This window comes from Mixophyes fleayi, chromosome 1, assembly GCF_038048845.1.
Source record: "Mixophyes fleayi isolate aMixFle1 chromosome 1, aMixFle1.hap1, whole genome shotgun sequence".
Classification (NCBI taxonomy): domain Eukaryota; kingdom Metazoa; phylum Chordata; class Amphibia; order Anura; family Limnodynastidae; genus Mixophyes; species Mixophyes fleayi.
The window spans coordinates 449,569,544-449,586,773 of NC_134402.1; the positions used below are offsets into that span (position 1 = coordinate 449,569,544).

Consider the following 17,230-nt stretch of genomic DNA (forward strand, 5'->3'; position numbering starts at 1 on the left):
CATCAAACTTCTCACCCTTTCTTCCTCCTTTGGCCTTACTTAGTGGGCCTCTTCCCCCACCCACTGTCTTGGTCACTCCCTTGACCTACTTTTTTCTCATCTTTGTGATCGCTCTGACATCTATAACTCTCCCTTCCCACTCTCTGACCAAAATCTCCTCTCCCTTAAATCTTCCCCTGCTCCCCACCTAAAACCAACCTTACCGGGCGCAATCTTGATGCACTTGCCATCACTTCATTCTCCTCCTCTCGAGACTCCTCTCCCCACCATGGCATGTCCTGACCATAAAGTGTATGAAAAAAAATGTATTGCGCTCAATTATCACTTATTATGGAAACCCACCAAAATAAAAATAAGAATGGCAGCACGGTGGCTCAGTGGTTAGCACTTCTGCCTCACAGAGCTGGGGTCATGAGTTCAATTCCCAACCATGGCCTTATCTGTGTGGAGTTTGTATGTTCTCCCCGTGTTTGCGTGGGTTTCCTCCGGGTGCTCCGGTTTCCTCCCAGTCCATCTCTCGCAGTTCTCCACTATTCATCTCCATATGGTTTTTTTATGTTTGTTTTATCACCAGTGAGTGACAGTTACCTTTGTTCAGACCACAGATTCTGATTCTTTTATTTAAATTATGTTTTCTAATTAGTTATTGTTTAAAGCACCAAGTGTAAACTGCTGTTCTCGCACACATTTTAAAAATACATTTTATTTACGGGTAGCACAGTGGCTTAGTGGTTAGCACTTCTGCCTCACAGCACTGGGGTCGAGTTCGATTCCCGACCATGGCCTTATCTGTGTGGAGTTTGTATGTTCTCCCCGTGTTTGCGTGGGTTTCCTCCGGGTGCTCTAGTTTCCTCCCACACTCCAAAAACATACTGGTAGGTTAATTGGCTTCTATCAAAGTGTGTGTCTGTCTGAGGGAATTTAGACTGTAAGCTCCAATGGGGCAGGGACTGATGTGAATGAGTTCTCTGTGCAGCACTGCGGAATCAGTGGCGCTATATAAATAAACAAGTTAACCCGTGCATGATACTCATGCATTCTAGTCAAATCAAGCTACTTAAGGTCTTAAAAAGGTTCTTGTCATGCATTTGGGCCTAGCCCAGGCCTCCTCAGGGGAAGAGCGTTACTTGTCGACGCAAGCGCCCTTTTTAATGTGTGTTCATGAGGTAAAATTACCTCACGAAAATGAGTTTGACCCCTCAACTCGTAAATTTAGCCTTTACTACCCCTCCCACGGGGGGAAGGGGGGAGGATGGAAGTTAACTGACTTCACTATTCTAATTTTTTTGTCAAATAATGTCAGTATACCAAATTTCAGGTCAATTGGATGAGTCCTTTCTGAGAAAATAGTTTTTTCCACACACACACTAACACACGCCGCTAGGCTTTTACTTTTATATATTAGATAATGCTAAGAATTTAGTAGGTCAGTGTAGAACTCCGCTCAGCAGGTGGCGCTGCAGCTTGTTTTTTATTTTCCACACACAGACTAACACACGCTGCTAGGCTTATATATATTAGATGATGATGATAAGAATGTGATATAGCATAGAGGGCAACCGATTGAAATGATCAAAGATTTAATAAATGTAAATAATCACACAAGCAGATAAATTAGACAAATAAATTTGTGTGATTATTTACATTTATTAAATCTTTGATCATTTCAATTGGTTGCCCTCTATGCTATATCACATTCTTAATCATATTTTTATTTTGGTCGGTTTACATAATAAGTGATAATTGAGCGCAATAAATTTTTTCATACAATTGTTGTCTATGGGAAGGGATTCCCAAGTATTGCTGCTCTTGCCGCTTTGGGGTTGAGCGCAGTTCCTATCTTTTTATTGATTCATGTCCTGACCATGCAATCTCCCTTAACAACCACTCCCTTACCACTGCCCCGAATGCTGTCGCTCCCACTTTTTCAGACCGCCGACGTCACTTGATGCCCCAACCTTGGCACTTCAAATTCACCCACTGCCTTCAGACATGCAATCGTGCTGCTGAGCGCCTCTGGAGGAAATCCTGCTCCCTGCAAGACTTCCTTCATTTGAAATTGATCCTCTCCTCTTACAGCTCTGCCCTCTCCTTCGCTAAACTATCTTTCTTTAAGTCCCTCATTTTTTTAGCTCTCCAATACCCAATACCTCTAAGCCACATTCAACACTCGCCCCCCCCCCCCCTCCTATACTGCTCTCTCTCCACCTTTGCTTCCTTTTTCTCCTCTAAAACTGATGCCATCAGACTTGACATCTCCTCCTTGCACCATCATCACTCTGCCTTGCTCTATGCCTTACCTTGGGAGAAGGAATCCACTCCCTGATCCTTTCCTCTCCCCCTTCTACCTGCAATCAGGATCCCATCCCATCTCACCTCCTTCTCCTCTACTGCCTGCTCCTCCCTTGCACATCGCTTCAATCTGTCACTCTCCACTAGAATCATCCCCTCTCTTTAAAAATGTCCTTAGCTCTCCCATTCTCAAAAATCCAATCTTGACACCACTTCTCTAGCCAACTACTGCTCAATATCCCTTCTCCCCTCTGCCTCTAAACTACTTGAGAAATGTCTGCAACCGCCTCACTAGACACTTCTTGGCAAATTTACTCCTTGACCCTCTCTAATCCGGCTCCCACCCCCTCCACTCTACTGAAACTGCCCTGGCCAAAGTTACGAACGACCTTCTCTCAGCTAAATCTAAAGGTCCCTTCTCCTTGCTCATTCGCCTGGACCTCTCTGGAGCCTTCAACACCATTGACCATCCCCTCCTGTTGCATACCCTTCTCTCTTGGTCTCCCTGGCTCTGTTCTCACATGGTTCTCGTCATACCTCGCTAACTGCTCCTTCGCTGTTTCCATTTCTGGTTCAGCCCCCCTCCCTCTATCTCCACTGCCCTCCGTGTTGGGAGTTCCTTGGGGCTTGGTTCTTGGCCCTCTACTCCTTTTGCTGTACACTACCTACTTGGGTGATCTCATCACTTCCTTCGGTCTCCAATATCACCTGTACGCCTATGACATTCAACTCTACATCTCTTCTCCTGATCTCTACCCACCCCTCTTCTCTCTCATGTATCCGATTGCCTTTTCATCATTTCCTCTTGGATGTCTTCACGTTTTCTTAAAATTAACATTGCCAAAACTGAGCGCATAGTCTTCCCTCCCAGATCTTAATCCCATTGCGATATCTCTATCACTGTCAACACCCCCACCATCTCATCTGTTCCCTAACTGCTTCTCTTTTACCCTTACATTCACTCTCTCACCCAATCCTGTCGCTTCTAATTCCGCAAGATCGCCCGCATCTGGCCCTTCCTATCCCAGTTTACCACCAAGGCAATCATCCATGCAATCATTTTCCGCATTCACCAACCTCGCCCCCCCTTAGTTCTATACTCAACACGGCCGCGAGAATCATCTTCCTCTCCCACCGCTCCTCTTCTGCCTGCCCTCTCTACCTTGCTCTACACTGGCTCCCTTAACCCTACAAAATCGTTTTCCAATGCCTCATCTACAAGGCATTCTACCAGTCTACTAACCCTTACATCTCTAACCTTCTCTCCATTAACACTCCATCCAAGGTTGTGGCACCCTATAAATCTCTGGTTCATATGCATACTCTTACTATGCTGTCTGAAAGGAAACAAACATCTATGCCGAAAATGTTTTCCTTTTTACATAGCAGGGCTTTGCACACTATGAGCAATTCCCAGTAGGACAGTCTCTTCTGCTCCTTTGTCTAGGTTCCATGCAACACTTCATCTTCCCACAGAGCTCCCTATTCCTGCTGGTAAGAAGTCTTTCACGTGTACAAACTGACTACCTTGTACAGGTTTCTCCGTAGCGCTCCACCAACTGAGAGACTGTCTGCTCTGGCACAGCCATAAGTTACCCCAGTCCTTCAGAACTCACTCTTGTACATGATCTAATTCTGAACCTCAGCTAAAATGGCAATTTCCCTAAAAAAAAGGCACTGTGCAAAACTAGGATTTGTACCCGCCGGCTCTGTCCAGGATCCAATGAAAAGAGCAGTTCTAGCAGTATTAGGAAGTGACATTCTTCGCTACTTTTCTTACGGACTCTGCTGAATCAAACATCTGATCCTGGATGAAGCTCCATATTCATAGTGGACCCGACGGCCTTAAGCAGTTAATCATCTCCTTAGCTGGGAACAATAATTTGCCACCAAGGAGTCTTCCTGCTGGTTGTTTTCATCCAAATCTGACCCCAATCTGGCTGGCCCTTCACCCGAAGTAGCCAACATTTTTTTTAGTGTACTGCTGATCTAACCAGTTGTATAAAAGCTTTTCACCAGAGCTGTGAATTTGTCACTATTCACTTGCTCAGCAATGGCAGAAGGGCTTTGTATCGGCAGTAACAATTACTCCCCCCCCCCCCCCCCCTCATATTTCTCCCATAACACATATTCTGATTTATATCCTTGCTTCTCTAACATATAGAAAACAAACAATAAAACAACATCACCATATTGTTCAACAAGTACAAATGATGACCGCCCCTACCAGGCTAGGAACGACATTAAGTTCTGCAGATCCCAGGTGGGAGAGCAATTCAGCAGCCAACTCCATCATAAACAGGACCCCGACTGACCCACAAAATATTTAAGTCTTTTTTTTTTCCTTCACTTGATAACAGAGCTTGAGATGACTCAAGATGTCAGCCCAAGAATACATTGCAGAATGTGGTCTAAGAAAGAGGTATTAAACCTTTCCACTTCAGGTGTGCTAAGCATACAATTAACTTTTTGGCTGTCATAATCCACAATGACACAGCTTTCATGGTTAATGTGACTATAATTTCGGCAACATGGTGAAAGAATAACTGCTCCAAGGATAGTCTTAGGATACTAGCCTGTTGTGTTATAAACATCACCCTGGTCTTAATCCAAAAAATGAAAATAGAAAAATAATTTCCTCTACGGTAAAACAAACAACAACTTTCACTGAGCAAAACTGGTGATTTGTAAAGTTTAAAACAAAACAAAAAACCAACCACAAACATGTTAAAACTCCACGGAAAAGGAAGTAGTTAACTTTCTCTAAGATTCTAGAATGTCAGGCAGAAGCATAACTGCACTTACTTCCATCTGGTACTGAAGGCTTTGTAAGAGGTCCGCACAGGGAGGGCTAAGGGCTTTCCTTCTGCAAACACCTGACAGGTAACATAGAGATCAGAACATGTTTCTTGGTATAGCCCCGAGAACTTCAGCATAGGGTCCTCAAGCACTGCCTTGTAGCTTTTCTGTTCTCTCTTCCCTTCTAGGCTTCCTCTAAAAAAAAAAAAAAAAAAAAAAAAAAGGATTATTAAAAAAGAGAAACCTAATTTTGTATAACAGTAGCTTATTTACAAATAAGATGCATGTATTTTTCAAAAATGAAGCTGAAAGTTCTAGGCATGAAAATGTATTAACATTCATAACACAAGGACAAGATTGATAAGATCAGACTAGAAATGGTATCCTCTTCCTCGACTAGCAATCAGCTCAATTCCTTCCCAGCACCCTCTGACACCCTCTTCATTTGACCCCACAAATAAAGGAGTCTACTCTCTTATCTTCCTACTCTACCTCCTGATCCTATTCCCTCACAAATTGATAGCTCCCGTCTCCTGTGCTCATTCCACCTCTAACTAAAATCTGTAATCTCTCTCTCTACTGGTATCTTCAAGCCATTATACAAGCATGCAGAGATTACTCCTATTCTGAAAAAAAACAAATTCTGACCCAAACTCTTTCTTAAATTACCAGCCCATCTCTCAGCTCCCATACCCCTCGTAGCTTCTAGAGACTTGCCTACACTCGCTTTCTTTCCACAAACAACCTATTGGATCCTCTTCAGTCAGACTTTCGTTCTCAACACTCCACAGAGACTGCACTGACCAAGGTGGTCAATGATTTGATCACAGCTAAAACTAAAGGCCATTACTCTCTTCTAATTCTTCTGGATCTCTCTGCTGCATTTGACACTGTTGACCACTCTCTTCTCATACAAACACTACAATCCTAGTTCTACAAGACACTGTCCTTTCCTGGTTCTCATCCTTCCTATCTAATCGCTTTTTCAAAATTAATTTCTGTGGATCCATTTCCGCTCCACTTCCTTTATCAGTTGGAGTACCACAAGGTTTAGTACTAGGGCCTCTGCTGTTCTCCATCTATACTTTCTTGGAAAACTAATAAAGCTCCTTTGGATTTCAGTATCAACTCTATGCAGAGAATACCCAAATTTATCTATCCTCTCCCGATTCCTCGACATCTGTGTTGTCCCGTGTTACTGACTGTCTTTCTGACATTTCATCCTGGATGTCCTCTTGTCAACTCAAACTTAATCTTTCTAAAAGAGAGTTAATAACATTCCCACCCACCAACAAGAGCATACCTGACATTTCTATTTCTGTTGACAACGTGACTTTAAACCCCAACCCGCAAGCTCGCTGCCTAGGTGTGATACTTGACTCAGAACGATCATTTGTTCCCCACATCAACTCTAAATACATACATTTAAAAAACATTTCCAGACTACGCACGTATCCTACACAAGACACTGCAAAAACCTTAATTCATGCACTCACCTCCCACATTGACTATTGCAATTCCCTCTTTACTGTTCTACACCTAAACAGACTTGCACCCCTACAATATATATTGCACGCCGCAGCCAGATTGATTTTCTTGTAAGCAGTTATTCTTCTGCCGAATCACTGTCTCTACACACATCAAGAAAGCTGCACCAACATACATCTCCTCACTTGTCTCAAAATATCTCCCAACTCGACACCTCCGTTCTGCACAAGATCTGCGTCTCTCTTCCACTCTCATCACATCCTCCCATTCTCGGTTACAGGACTTATTTCGAGCTGCACCCAGTCTATGGAATTCCTGCCCTCGCACAATAAGACTTTCGTCTGGTCTACAAACCTTCAAGCATTCTCTAAAAACTCACCTCATCAGGCAAGCTTATAATATTCCTCAACCATCCTCTTAACCTCATTAGATTACCACCCCCGTTACACAAGATATCAACCCTCTGACAAACATTATTTTGTGACTGGATCCTATAGCTACTAATCCCTTTTGTTGTTTTACCTTTGCAATCCAGCTGGACCAAAATGCAATATATAGCACTTAACCTCATATATCCAGCTTCCATTGTCCCATAGACTAAGCATGCAAGCAGGGCCTTCTCACCTATTTGTCAGTTTTACCCAATTTGTTTATTAATGTGTCGGTCCCCAATTGTAAAGAGCTACAGAATCTGCTGGCATTATATGATTAAATGTGGATGATAACGATTCCATGTAACACAACACACTAGAACAAGACTATTAAACAAATGACAGCAGTAGGGTGTGGTGACTGGAACACAGTGATCAGTTCATTTTAAGGTCAGATTCCTCCTTTTTTTCTGCTTATATAGGTTTGGCAAAATGATCAATGAAAAGGTGTTTGCCAATTGTTGTTGTGCAAGATTATGTCTGAAACAAATCGGATAGCAGGTTGTCATCATCTGCTCTAAAGTGATAGAGAAAAGATATATGAATTTATGACACAGATCATGATCACCGTTTATATAGCACCACTAATTCCGCAGGGCTGTACAGAGAACTCATTCACATCAGTCCCTGCCCCATTGGAGCTTACAGGGGAGAGGGAGAGGGAGACTAAGGTCAATTTGTTAGCAGCCAATTAACCTACTAGTATGTTTTTAGAGTGTGGGAGGAAACTGGAGCACCCAGAGGAAACCCACACAAACACGGGGAGAACATACAAACTCTTCACAGATAAGGACATGGGGCCTGATTCATTAAGGATCTTAAATGAAGAGGATTCTTATTTCAGTCTCCTGGACAAAACCATGTTACAATGCAAGGGGTGCAAATTAGTATTCTGTTTTGCACATAAGTTAAATACTGACTGTTTTTTTCATGTAGCACACAAATACTTGATAGCTTATTTATACACTGAAATTTAAAGTTGATATGTGTGTGTTACATGAAAAAACAGTCAGTATTTAACTCATGTGCAAAACAGAAAACTAATTTGCACCCCTTGCATAGTAACATGGTTTTGTCCAGGAGACTGAAATAAGAATCCTCTTCATTTAAGATCCTTAATGAATCAGGCCCATGGTCAGGAATCAAACCCATGACCCAGCCCTGCAAGGCAGAAGTGCTAACCACTGAGCCACTGTGCTCTGCATGGCTAATGCTGGGTACACATTACACAGTTTTCAACCAATAATCAGCTAAAACAGCCGACATACGACCGCTCGTTCAAAAGTCGGGTCAGTGTGTACAGTGACACGATGGTCGAAAGTCTGCCCAAACGGACGATTATCACCTCATTTGGTTGGTCGGACCGTTTAATATTTTCGTTCCAATCTCGCTTCCGTTGTGTAGGGTGTATAAACTGCTGACCGATCCACAACAGTGAGTACGAAATTACAGTCATTGCTCACGACAACATGGCTATAAAAAGTCGCTAACGTGAGGTCCGCTCTTCCCTTTCTCGTGCTAAACAAGGCTGGTGTGTATGCAGTCCATGGACCGGGCGATCGGACCATCGATCGCATGAAAAATCGCTCGGCATAAAAAAATTCTGTAGTGAGGAGGGTATGTACAAACGATAATTTAAAGATTTCTCATAGGAGAATCGTCCCAATATAGTTGGTGGAGAAGACAGATTGAATATTATAAATTATTTGACATAATTCCATACATTGTATCTCAGAGGAGGTGGGGGGGGAAATGTACATGCCAGTGAGAGGGGTGATGGGGGGGGGGGGGTGCAAGTCAGTGAGAGGGGTGATGGGGGGGGGGTACATGTCAGTGAGAGGGGTGATGGGGGGGGGGTACATGTCAGTGAGAGGGGTGATGGGGGGGGGTACATGTCAGTGAGAGGGGTGATGGGGGGGGTACATGTCAGTGAGAGGGGTGATGGGGGGGGGTACATGTCAGTGAGAGGGGTGATGGGGGGGGGTACATGTCAGTGAGAGGGGTGATGGGGGGGGGTACATGTCAGTGAGAGGGGTGATGGGGGGGGGTACATGTCAGTGAGAGGGGTGATGGGGGGGTACATGTCAGAGAGAGGGGTGATGGGGGGGTACATGTCAGAGAGAGGGGTGATGGGGGGTACATGTCAGTGAGAGGGGTGATGGGGGGGTACATGTCAGTGAGAGGGGTGATGGGGGGGTACATGTCAGTGAGTGGGGGGGTACATGTCAGTGAGAGGGGTGAGGTCAGTGAGGGGCAGACAGGTTATGAGGGGCAGACAGGTTATGAGGGGCAGACAGGTTATGAGGGGCAGACAGGTTATGAGGGGCAGACAGGTTATGAGGGGCAGATGAGGGGCAGACAGGTTATGAGGGGGAGGCATCTGCTCGGTCACTCACATCTTGAGCTGCACACTGATGTCCAGGTCACAGCTGTAGACATAGTAGAACTTGTCGGCCTCCGCCATGTCCACAACCAACAGAGGAAAAGGTTCCTGCAACCAGATGCAATCTCACAGGAAACAATAACAACACCAAAAGTAGCCCGGCTCGACCCGGCAGCGCTCCGCTATTGGCCGGCTTAGAGCATTCACTTCCGGGATCGTCTCTGTAACTATGGCAACAGCCGAAGCTTTCTCCGGTAACTGCAGCGTCTGCCTTCCCCGCGCCACTTCACACGTGACCTCCCCAGTGGATGGCAGTTCTACGCTGCGTACGTCAACAGTGCCGCCATGTTGTGTTTGGCACAGTCTATTATTGTCATTTTTATCAGACATCATTTCATCACTTGAATACAGTTCCTCCTGTACAGCTGTGTTTAACCTACAATGTCCAAATGCAAATAAATGTACTTTTTTTTGGTGGTGGGGGAAACTATAAATATTTAAGATCATTCAAGAGCAAATAGGTTTTTGGTGGAATTCAATATGTGAAATATAATTCTTGCTTAATTGCTATACCTCCGGGGAGGAATAAGTGAGTGTGAATAAGTGGGTGTGATTTGATGATGCCATTGGTCTCGTGTGGGTGGCACAGCGCATATGATCATACTTAATTGTTTTTATATTTTGTGGATCGGGCCTCCTCTGCTAAGCCATGACTATGGCCTGCCCCCAACTCCCCTACCTCATTAATTCCCTTGACTATGGTGAGAACGGCATACGTTCAACATGATGAGCGGTGACAAACCTCCCAACAACCCGCAAGTTGGGACAAATGTGCCCACTCGAGAGGTAGCCCCCTCAAATCAGAGCAGTTGATAGATATGGTAAGATGGCGCTAATTGTGTCATCACTCCGCTATCTACTCATGGTTCGGGGAGATGGGTATGGCTTGATCATGCCAATTGCGTTATACCACCTTGCAAACAATAGTGAATCATCCACCCTCTCGGGTGCTTGGGAGATCTTCTCTAATTTAAAAATGTTGCACATAGTCCGGTAGAATAGTCAACTCTGCTGCAGTTGTGCTATATTTGCAGACTTTTTCTTTCTCCCCTTTGAGAAAATCATGGGTAAGAGATGAAGTGCGAGTGCGGAGGGTGACTGGCCGCTGCACACTGTGTCATTTTGTCCCTCCCCTGCGACGCTTTTACCCTGTCACCATTTTGGTGTTGACATGATAAGTGTCAACAGATTTAGCATCAGAAATATGACCACCACCATCCATATAATTCCAACATGCAGTCTCATGATACCATCATACAATCTCCATTGTACAGAACCCCCCCTTACATATATGTAAGAGGGGGGCTTACATATATGTGAGAGGGTGCCCCCTGAGCTATTGAAGAGGACGAGGAAAAGAAGGAACTCACCTGTCCAAGGAACCGGCACCAGTGAATACATTTTCTTTCATCTAGGGTCCACTGGCGCTGGTGGCAGCAAATCGGAAACGAAGACTGAAGACTCTAGAAGAAGAGCTAAGTGGATGTCAAAAAAGCTATCACGGATCCCCCCCCCCCGCTGCAGACGAAAGCTGCTAGTCGGATAAAGCCCTTTGGGCATCCCTCTTCCAGGCACATGCCTGCACTCTCTTTCTTACACTTTGGCACAGGGCCCTGGGCATTTTTCTGGCACTAGGACTGTGTGGCAGCAGTGGGCATAAGGCCCTGGATAATTAAGATTGATAAGCAGCTATCAGCTTCTAATGTAGTCCCATCCTCATTCAAGCATGCTCTTATCTCCCCTATCCTCAAGAAACCCAACCTTGACCCCACCTCTCTTGCGAACTACCGCCCTATCTCTCTTCTCCCCTATGCCTCCAAACTACTTGAGCGGATTGTCTGCAGCCGCCTCACCTGTCACCTCTCTGACAACTCCCTCCTTGACCCACTCCAATCTGGCTACCGCCCCCTCCACTCCACCGAAACTGCCCTGGCAAAAGTCACTAATGACCTACTTTCAGCCAAATCCAAAGGTCACTTCTCCATACTCATCCTCCTCGACCTCTCTGCGGCCTTTGACACCATGGACCACCCCCTCCTGCTGCAAACTCTTCTTTCTTTTGGTCTCTCTGGTTCTGTCCATGCCTGGTTCACCTCATACCTAGATAACCGCTCCTTCTCTGTATCCATGTCTGGTTCTTCCTCCACCCCCTCCCCTCTCCCTGTAGGAGTCCCCCAGGGCTCTGTTCTCGACCCTCTACTCTTCTCGCTCTATACTTCCTCCCTTGGTGCTCTCATCTCCTCGTTTGGTCTGCAGTATCACCTTTACGCTGATGATATTCAGCTCTAAATCTCTTCTCCTGATCTTTCCTCCTCCCTCCTCTCTCGTGTGACTGACTGCCTCTCGGCTATCTCTTCCTGGATGTCCTCATGCTTTCTTAAAATTAACATCTCAAAAACTGAACTTATTGTCTTTCCTCCGCCCAGACTCCAAACTCCCACTACGACCTCTCTATCGTTGTCAATAACTCCACTATCTCCTCTGTCACCCAACTCCGCTGCCTGGGTGTCACTCTTGACTCCTCTCTCTCTTTTGCCCCCCACATTCAATCCCTCGCCCAAGCCTGTCGCTTCCAACTCCGTAACATTGCCCGCATCCGTCCCTTTCTCTCTCAGGATGCCACCAAAACTATCATCCATGCTCCTCATCATCTCCCGCCTCGATTACTGCAACCTTCTCCTTACTAGCCTCCCCCACTCCCACCTTGCCCCCCTCCGCTCTATACTCAGTGCGGCTGCAAGACTCATCTTCCTCTCACGCCGCTCCTCCTCCGCCTCTCCACTCTGTCTCGCCTTACACTGGCTCCCCTTCCCCTACAGAATCCTTTTTAAACTCGAATCCAAGACTTCTCCCGTGCTGCCCCCCTTCACTGGAACGACCTCCTTCGCTCCATCCGTCTCTCTCCCAATCTGTGCTCCTTCAAACGGGCACTTAAAACTCACCTGTTCGTCAAGTCCTACCAACCATCCATTTAACCTCTCATCTCTTCTGCTCATCCTCCCTTGACCCCTCATCTCTCTCCCCTTTGATTCACTGGCTCCCTTTTGTGCCTGACTTTGTTTACCCTCCCTTAGGATGTAAGCTCGAATGAGCAGGGCCCTCTTCCCTCCAGTCTCCATACCTGTTAATCTGCTCCATCTCTACTGTATCTGCCCTCCCGGAGTTTCTGAAGTACTGGTACTGTGTGTTTATTGTTCTGTACTGTTCTACCCTGTATAGTCTACTGTATAGTCTACTGTTTGTACTATGTGCGGCGCTGCGGAAACCTTGTGGCGCCCTACAAATAAACGATAATAATAATAATAATCTAATATATAAATGCTTAGTGGCGTCTTTGTGTGGAAAAAAAAAACCAAGTTGCAGCGCCACCTGCTGGGCAGAGTTATACACTGACCTACTAAATTTTTAGTGTGTGTGGGCAAAAAAATTCAAAAAGGGCTGAAATTTGGTAGGGCTCAAACTCATTTTCATGAGGTAATTTTACCTCATGAACACACATGTGTAGAAGCGTGCGTTAGTGTGTGTGTGTGTGTGTGTGTGTGTGTGTGTGTGTGTGTAAAACTATTTTCTCAGAAAGGGCTCATCCAATTGACCTGAAATTTGGTACACTGACATTATTTGACAAAAAAATTAGAATAGTCAAGTCAGTTAACTTCCATCATCCCCCCTTCACCCGTGGGAGGGGTAGTAAAGGCTAAATTTACGAGTTATGGGGTCAAACTCATTTTGGTGAGGTCATTTTACCTCATGAACACACATTAAAAAGGGCGCTTGCGTCAGGAAGTAACGATCTTCCCCTGAGGAGGCCTGGGCTAGGCCCAAATGCATGACAAGAACCTTTTTAAGACCTTAAGTAGCTTGATTTGACTAGAATGCATGAGTATCATGCACGGGTTAACTTGTAATAGTAATAATTGGCCACTAGGTCATTTGTCATCTCTTGTTTGGACTATTGCAAACTCCTTCTCACTGGTTTCCCGTACTCCCGCCTCTTCCCAATCCAATGAATCCTCAATGCTGCTGCCTGCTAATCTTTTTTTTCCCGTAGCTCTACAGCTGCCTCCTTTCTCTGTCAATCTCTTCACTTGCTCCACTTACTACTGGAAATATTACTACTGATGATGGAAGGGATGCAATAGGCGATAGTCACTCAATAATTTGTAATACACAACTGAGTAAGTAAGGCTGACCTCTATTCCTGGTCTCTTGGGAACCAGGCAAACCCTTGGCTCTTGGATCCGTCAGACTGCACTATGCTGACAATTTTCTATAGTAGACCACCAAGTAAAAAAATGTCATGCACACCCATTGTAGGAAACAGAATATCAAATCTGAGGCCCCCAAAATCTAGGAGGATCCCCATCACTGAGCAAAGTGCTCATAGGCAGGCTGGATGTAAATCTATGTCTACAATGTACATTCCTCTGTGATAGACACTATGTTGAGGATACAATAAAACAAAATGATTGCGCAGACCAACTGAGAGCAGCCCTCTGTTCACTCACACATATTCCACATACAATGTGTAAGATCAGAATCTATAAAAACAAACAATGGTGACAGAGCTGGTGCTAACAGTTCTAAAAAGTCAACTGTGGATGCCTTGATAAAGGTTTTGTAAATTGAAACGCGTCGGCAGGCGATGGGCGGATACCCAGACGGAGACACACACCAGGCGAGCTGAACTCACCCTGGACCTTCACAGTTTTTGTGGGGAACGAGCCGGCAACCCGATCGTTTGAACGGGATTATTGTTCCTTTGACACACGCTTTTCCATCTGAGATCCGGTAAGAGTCCAGCTTTACTGGTGTCTCTGTCCGATCTGGATAGTCTGGATGTTTTTATTTGGATTTGTATTTTATATCGTTTTTATGGTTCTCTGGTGCAATAAAAGTTTGTTATGTAAGATTATGCACTATTAGTTCTCACCTTTCTTTTGAGCACCTGTCATAAGGAGATCCGATAAGAGGACGGGACTCGATAAGCTGTGAGGATATCTATGCATTCATATTGGTTCATGCTGCCTCAAGATTGAGATCTTGTAAGTGTATACCCAATAGGGGATTAAGAATCCCCATCACGTGGTGTTATTTTCGTAGTTATTAACCCACACTGGATCATTGGGGTATTTAGTGGCTTTTGGTGAACCGCATAATTCATATTGCACTACGAGATGATTTTTTCTCTTCACTTTTTTATGTGATTACAATCGTGGAGAGGAATGCCAGAAATCTGAAACTAACTTTGATCGTTGTAAACCTCTGGAATCCGTAGAAGATATTTATCAAGTTGGAATTTTTCCTCTTTTATATATTTACCACTCCACAGTTGACTTTTTAGAACTGTTAGCGCCAGCTCTGTCACCATTGTTTGTTTTTATACTATGTTGAGGATGCAGTCCCTTTAAGTAGTGAGGGAGGGAACGGTGGTCATCCCAACAGGCAGGCTCAAGATAATTTAAGAAAAAAGAATGAAATTGGGTTATTTTTACAAGGGAGAAAGGAAAAACAGAAGGACGATGTGGGACATTAGAGAGAATGCAATGTATTCATCCTCTTCTAAGGAGATTATGGTTTGGCTGTAACTCATTTGTATGTACCCTGTGACTGGACTGGAAATGAAACATAAAAATACAGATATTTTTAGCTACAAAGCCTGAACGCATATATTTCTAACATTCAGTGCGTGCTCTTTTTTGCTTTAAAAACTTGGACTATGATGAATATGTGCTACAAATACTGTATTTGTTTAAGCAGATTCTGATATGGAGAAATACGGTACATTATAATGAGGGAGAGCTTCTGTCCGACACATCTATATATTTCACCATCCAGTCCTTAACTGTATGTTTTCTCTGATTTTTATAAAACATATTTTACATTTAATTGGTGCCCATCTGCCACTTTCCTCACTTCCGCTGGTGAGTTATGAGTCATCTATTCTTTTGCCAGTCCCACAAATCATATTGGTGTGGAAAAGCTTTGTTAAAACTACCGAGATTAATACAGGGGGGGGGATTGATAAATGGAAAGACACATACATTTTTTATGCAGAATAAAACCATACATCAACTTGCTCATTTAACGTGAAGCCTGTCAAGTTATCTCAGCAGAGCGAAAAGCATTTGTGTATTATAAGAGCCAGCGTTTTCTTTGCAATAAAGAGTTAGTAGAATTTTAGAAACTTCCAAGAGGTTTTTGTTTATTGGGAAAAGTGCGCTACTGGGGGCTATATCAAGGCCCACAGGCTATGTTCTTGGTGTTCTCTATTTGTTACAAAAAAAACTCTCTCCTTTTCCTTTTTTGCTGATTCTTCCCTTTACTGTCATGTTCCATCACCCATTTGATCTCTTCACCTCCAGGCAAAACTAATACAGTACAAGTTGGATGGATTTTTGCGAGTCCAGTGAAGGCTCAAAACACGCTCTTTGGAGTTTGCGCCAACTGGTAAATTTCCTGAAGGGCTAAATCTCCAAGTTCATAAAAGTACAGAACATGTCAGCAGCATTTGTGCAAAAAATGTTCCCTTTAATAATCCTATCCTTCAATAAAACATAACAATCATAGCAAAGGAGTCTGCATAAACTCTCATACTTGTAAACGAAAAGTGTGGCTTAATCAGTTCTTAAAAAAAAAACTGTCACTTTATTACAGCAGTTGAAATTAAAAGGTGCATGTTATAGCAATTATAGCAAGAGATCATTTAATTTTAACTTTTTTGTACTGTTATAATATTGACTGTGATTGAGAGATCTGTGGGCAGCACGGTGGCATAGTGGTTAGCACTTCTGCCACACAGCACTGGGGTCATGAGTTTGATTCCCTACCATGGCCTTATCTGTGTGGAGTTTGTATGTTCTCCCTGTGTTTGTGTGAGTTTCCTCCAGGTGCTCCGGTTTCCTCCCACACTACAAAACCATACTGGTAAGTTAATTGGCTGCTATCAAATTGACCCTAGTCTCTCTCTCTCTCTGTCTGTATGTGTATGTTAAGGAATTTAGACTGTGAGCTCCAATGGGGCAGAGACTGATGTGAGTGAGTTCTCTGTACATCGCTGCGGAATTAGTGGCGATATATATAGATAATGATGATGATGATCTGTTTATTACAGAGCGATAAGCCCTAAATCCTGCAAAAAGGGTATTTTTTGAAGAATGTAGTGTTCCTCTCTATTTACCAAAGCCCCCAACCAGTAAAGGCTATTACCATCGCTGGGGGCCTACAGGATGGTCCTTAGCAGGGGATGTCCACATGAAAAAATGCTTTGTAATGAAAATAAAGCATTTTTTTCTGTTTTGTTTTTGTTTTCTGTTTAGTCTTCTATTTTCGTATTTATTTTTTTTATTTTTAAACGTAATTTTTTTTTTTTGAAACTCGAAGCGCGGTGGGGTAAATGTATCAAGATGAGCGTTTCCGGTGGGTTTGAAAAGTGGAGATGTTGCCTATAGCAACCAATCAGACACTAATTATAATTTATTCAGTACAGTTTACAAAAATGATAGAATCTGATCTATAGGCTACATCTCCATGTTTCAAACCTGCGGGAAACCTCAGCTTGATACGTTTACTGCCATGTCTGGGCTTCCAGTTTGCATACCCGAGCTCTAATGACGGCTCAAACATGCGCAAAGGGTCCCAAGATTGACTTGGCAACTGGTAAGACTCCTCTTACCGCTGCCAGCCAGTATCACCGGTGATATTTATTTAATAAATTACACGTTAAAAGATTTTCTATCGCTGTGATATGCAGCAACATAAAATCTAGTCATCTGGGAAA

At 44.0% G+C, this 17,230-nt stretch overlaps 1 protein-coding gene across 1 annotated transcript in view; it reads right to left on the reverse strand.

The window, feature by feature from the left end:
* The window catches only part of PIK3C3 (phosphatidylinositol 3-kinase catalytic subunit type 3), a 130,763-nt gene extending 121,154 nt beyond the window's left edge, over window positions 1–9,609 (reverse strand). Inside the window, 2 exon segments of the mRNA XM_075186287.1 lie at window positions 5,098–5,286; window positions 9,407–9,609. Of these exon segments, the coding sequence (XP_075042388.1) occupies window positions 5,098–5,286; window positions 9,407–9,474 (257 nt within the window). The 5' untranslated portion in view covers window positions 9,475–9,609.
* Window positions 9,610–17,230: the final 7,621 nt, after the last annotated feature.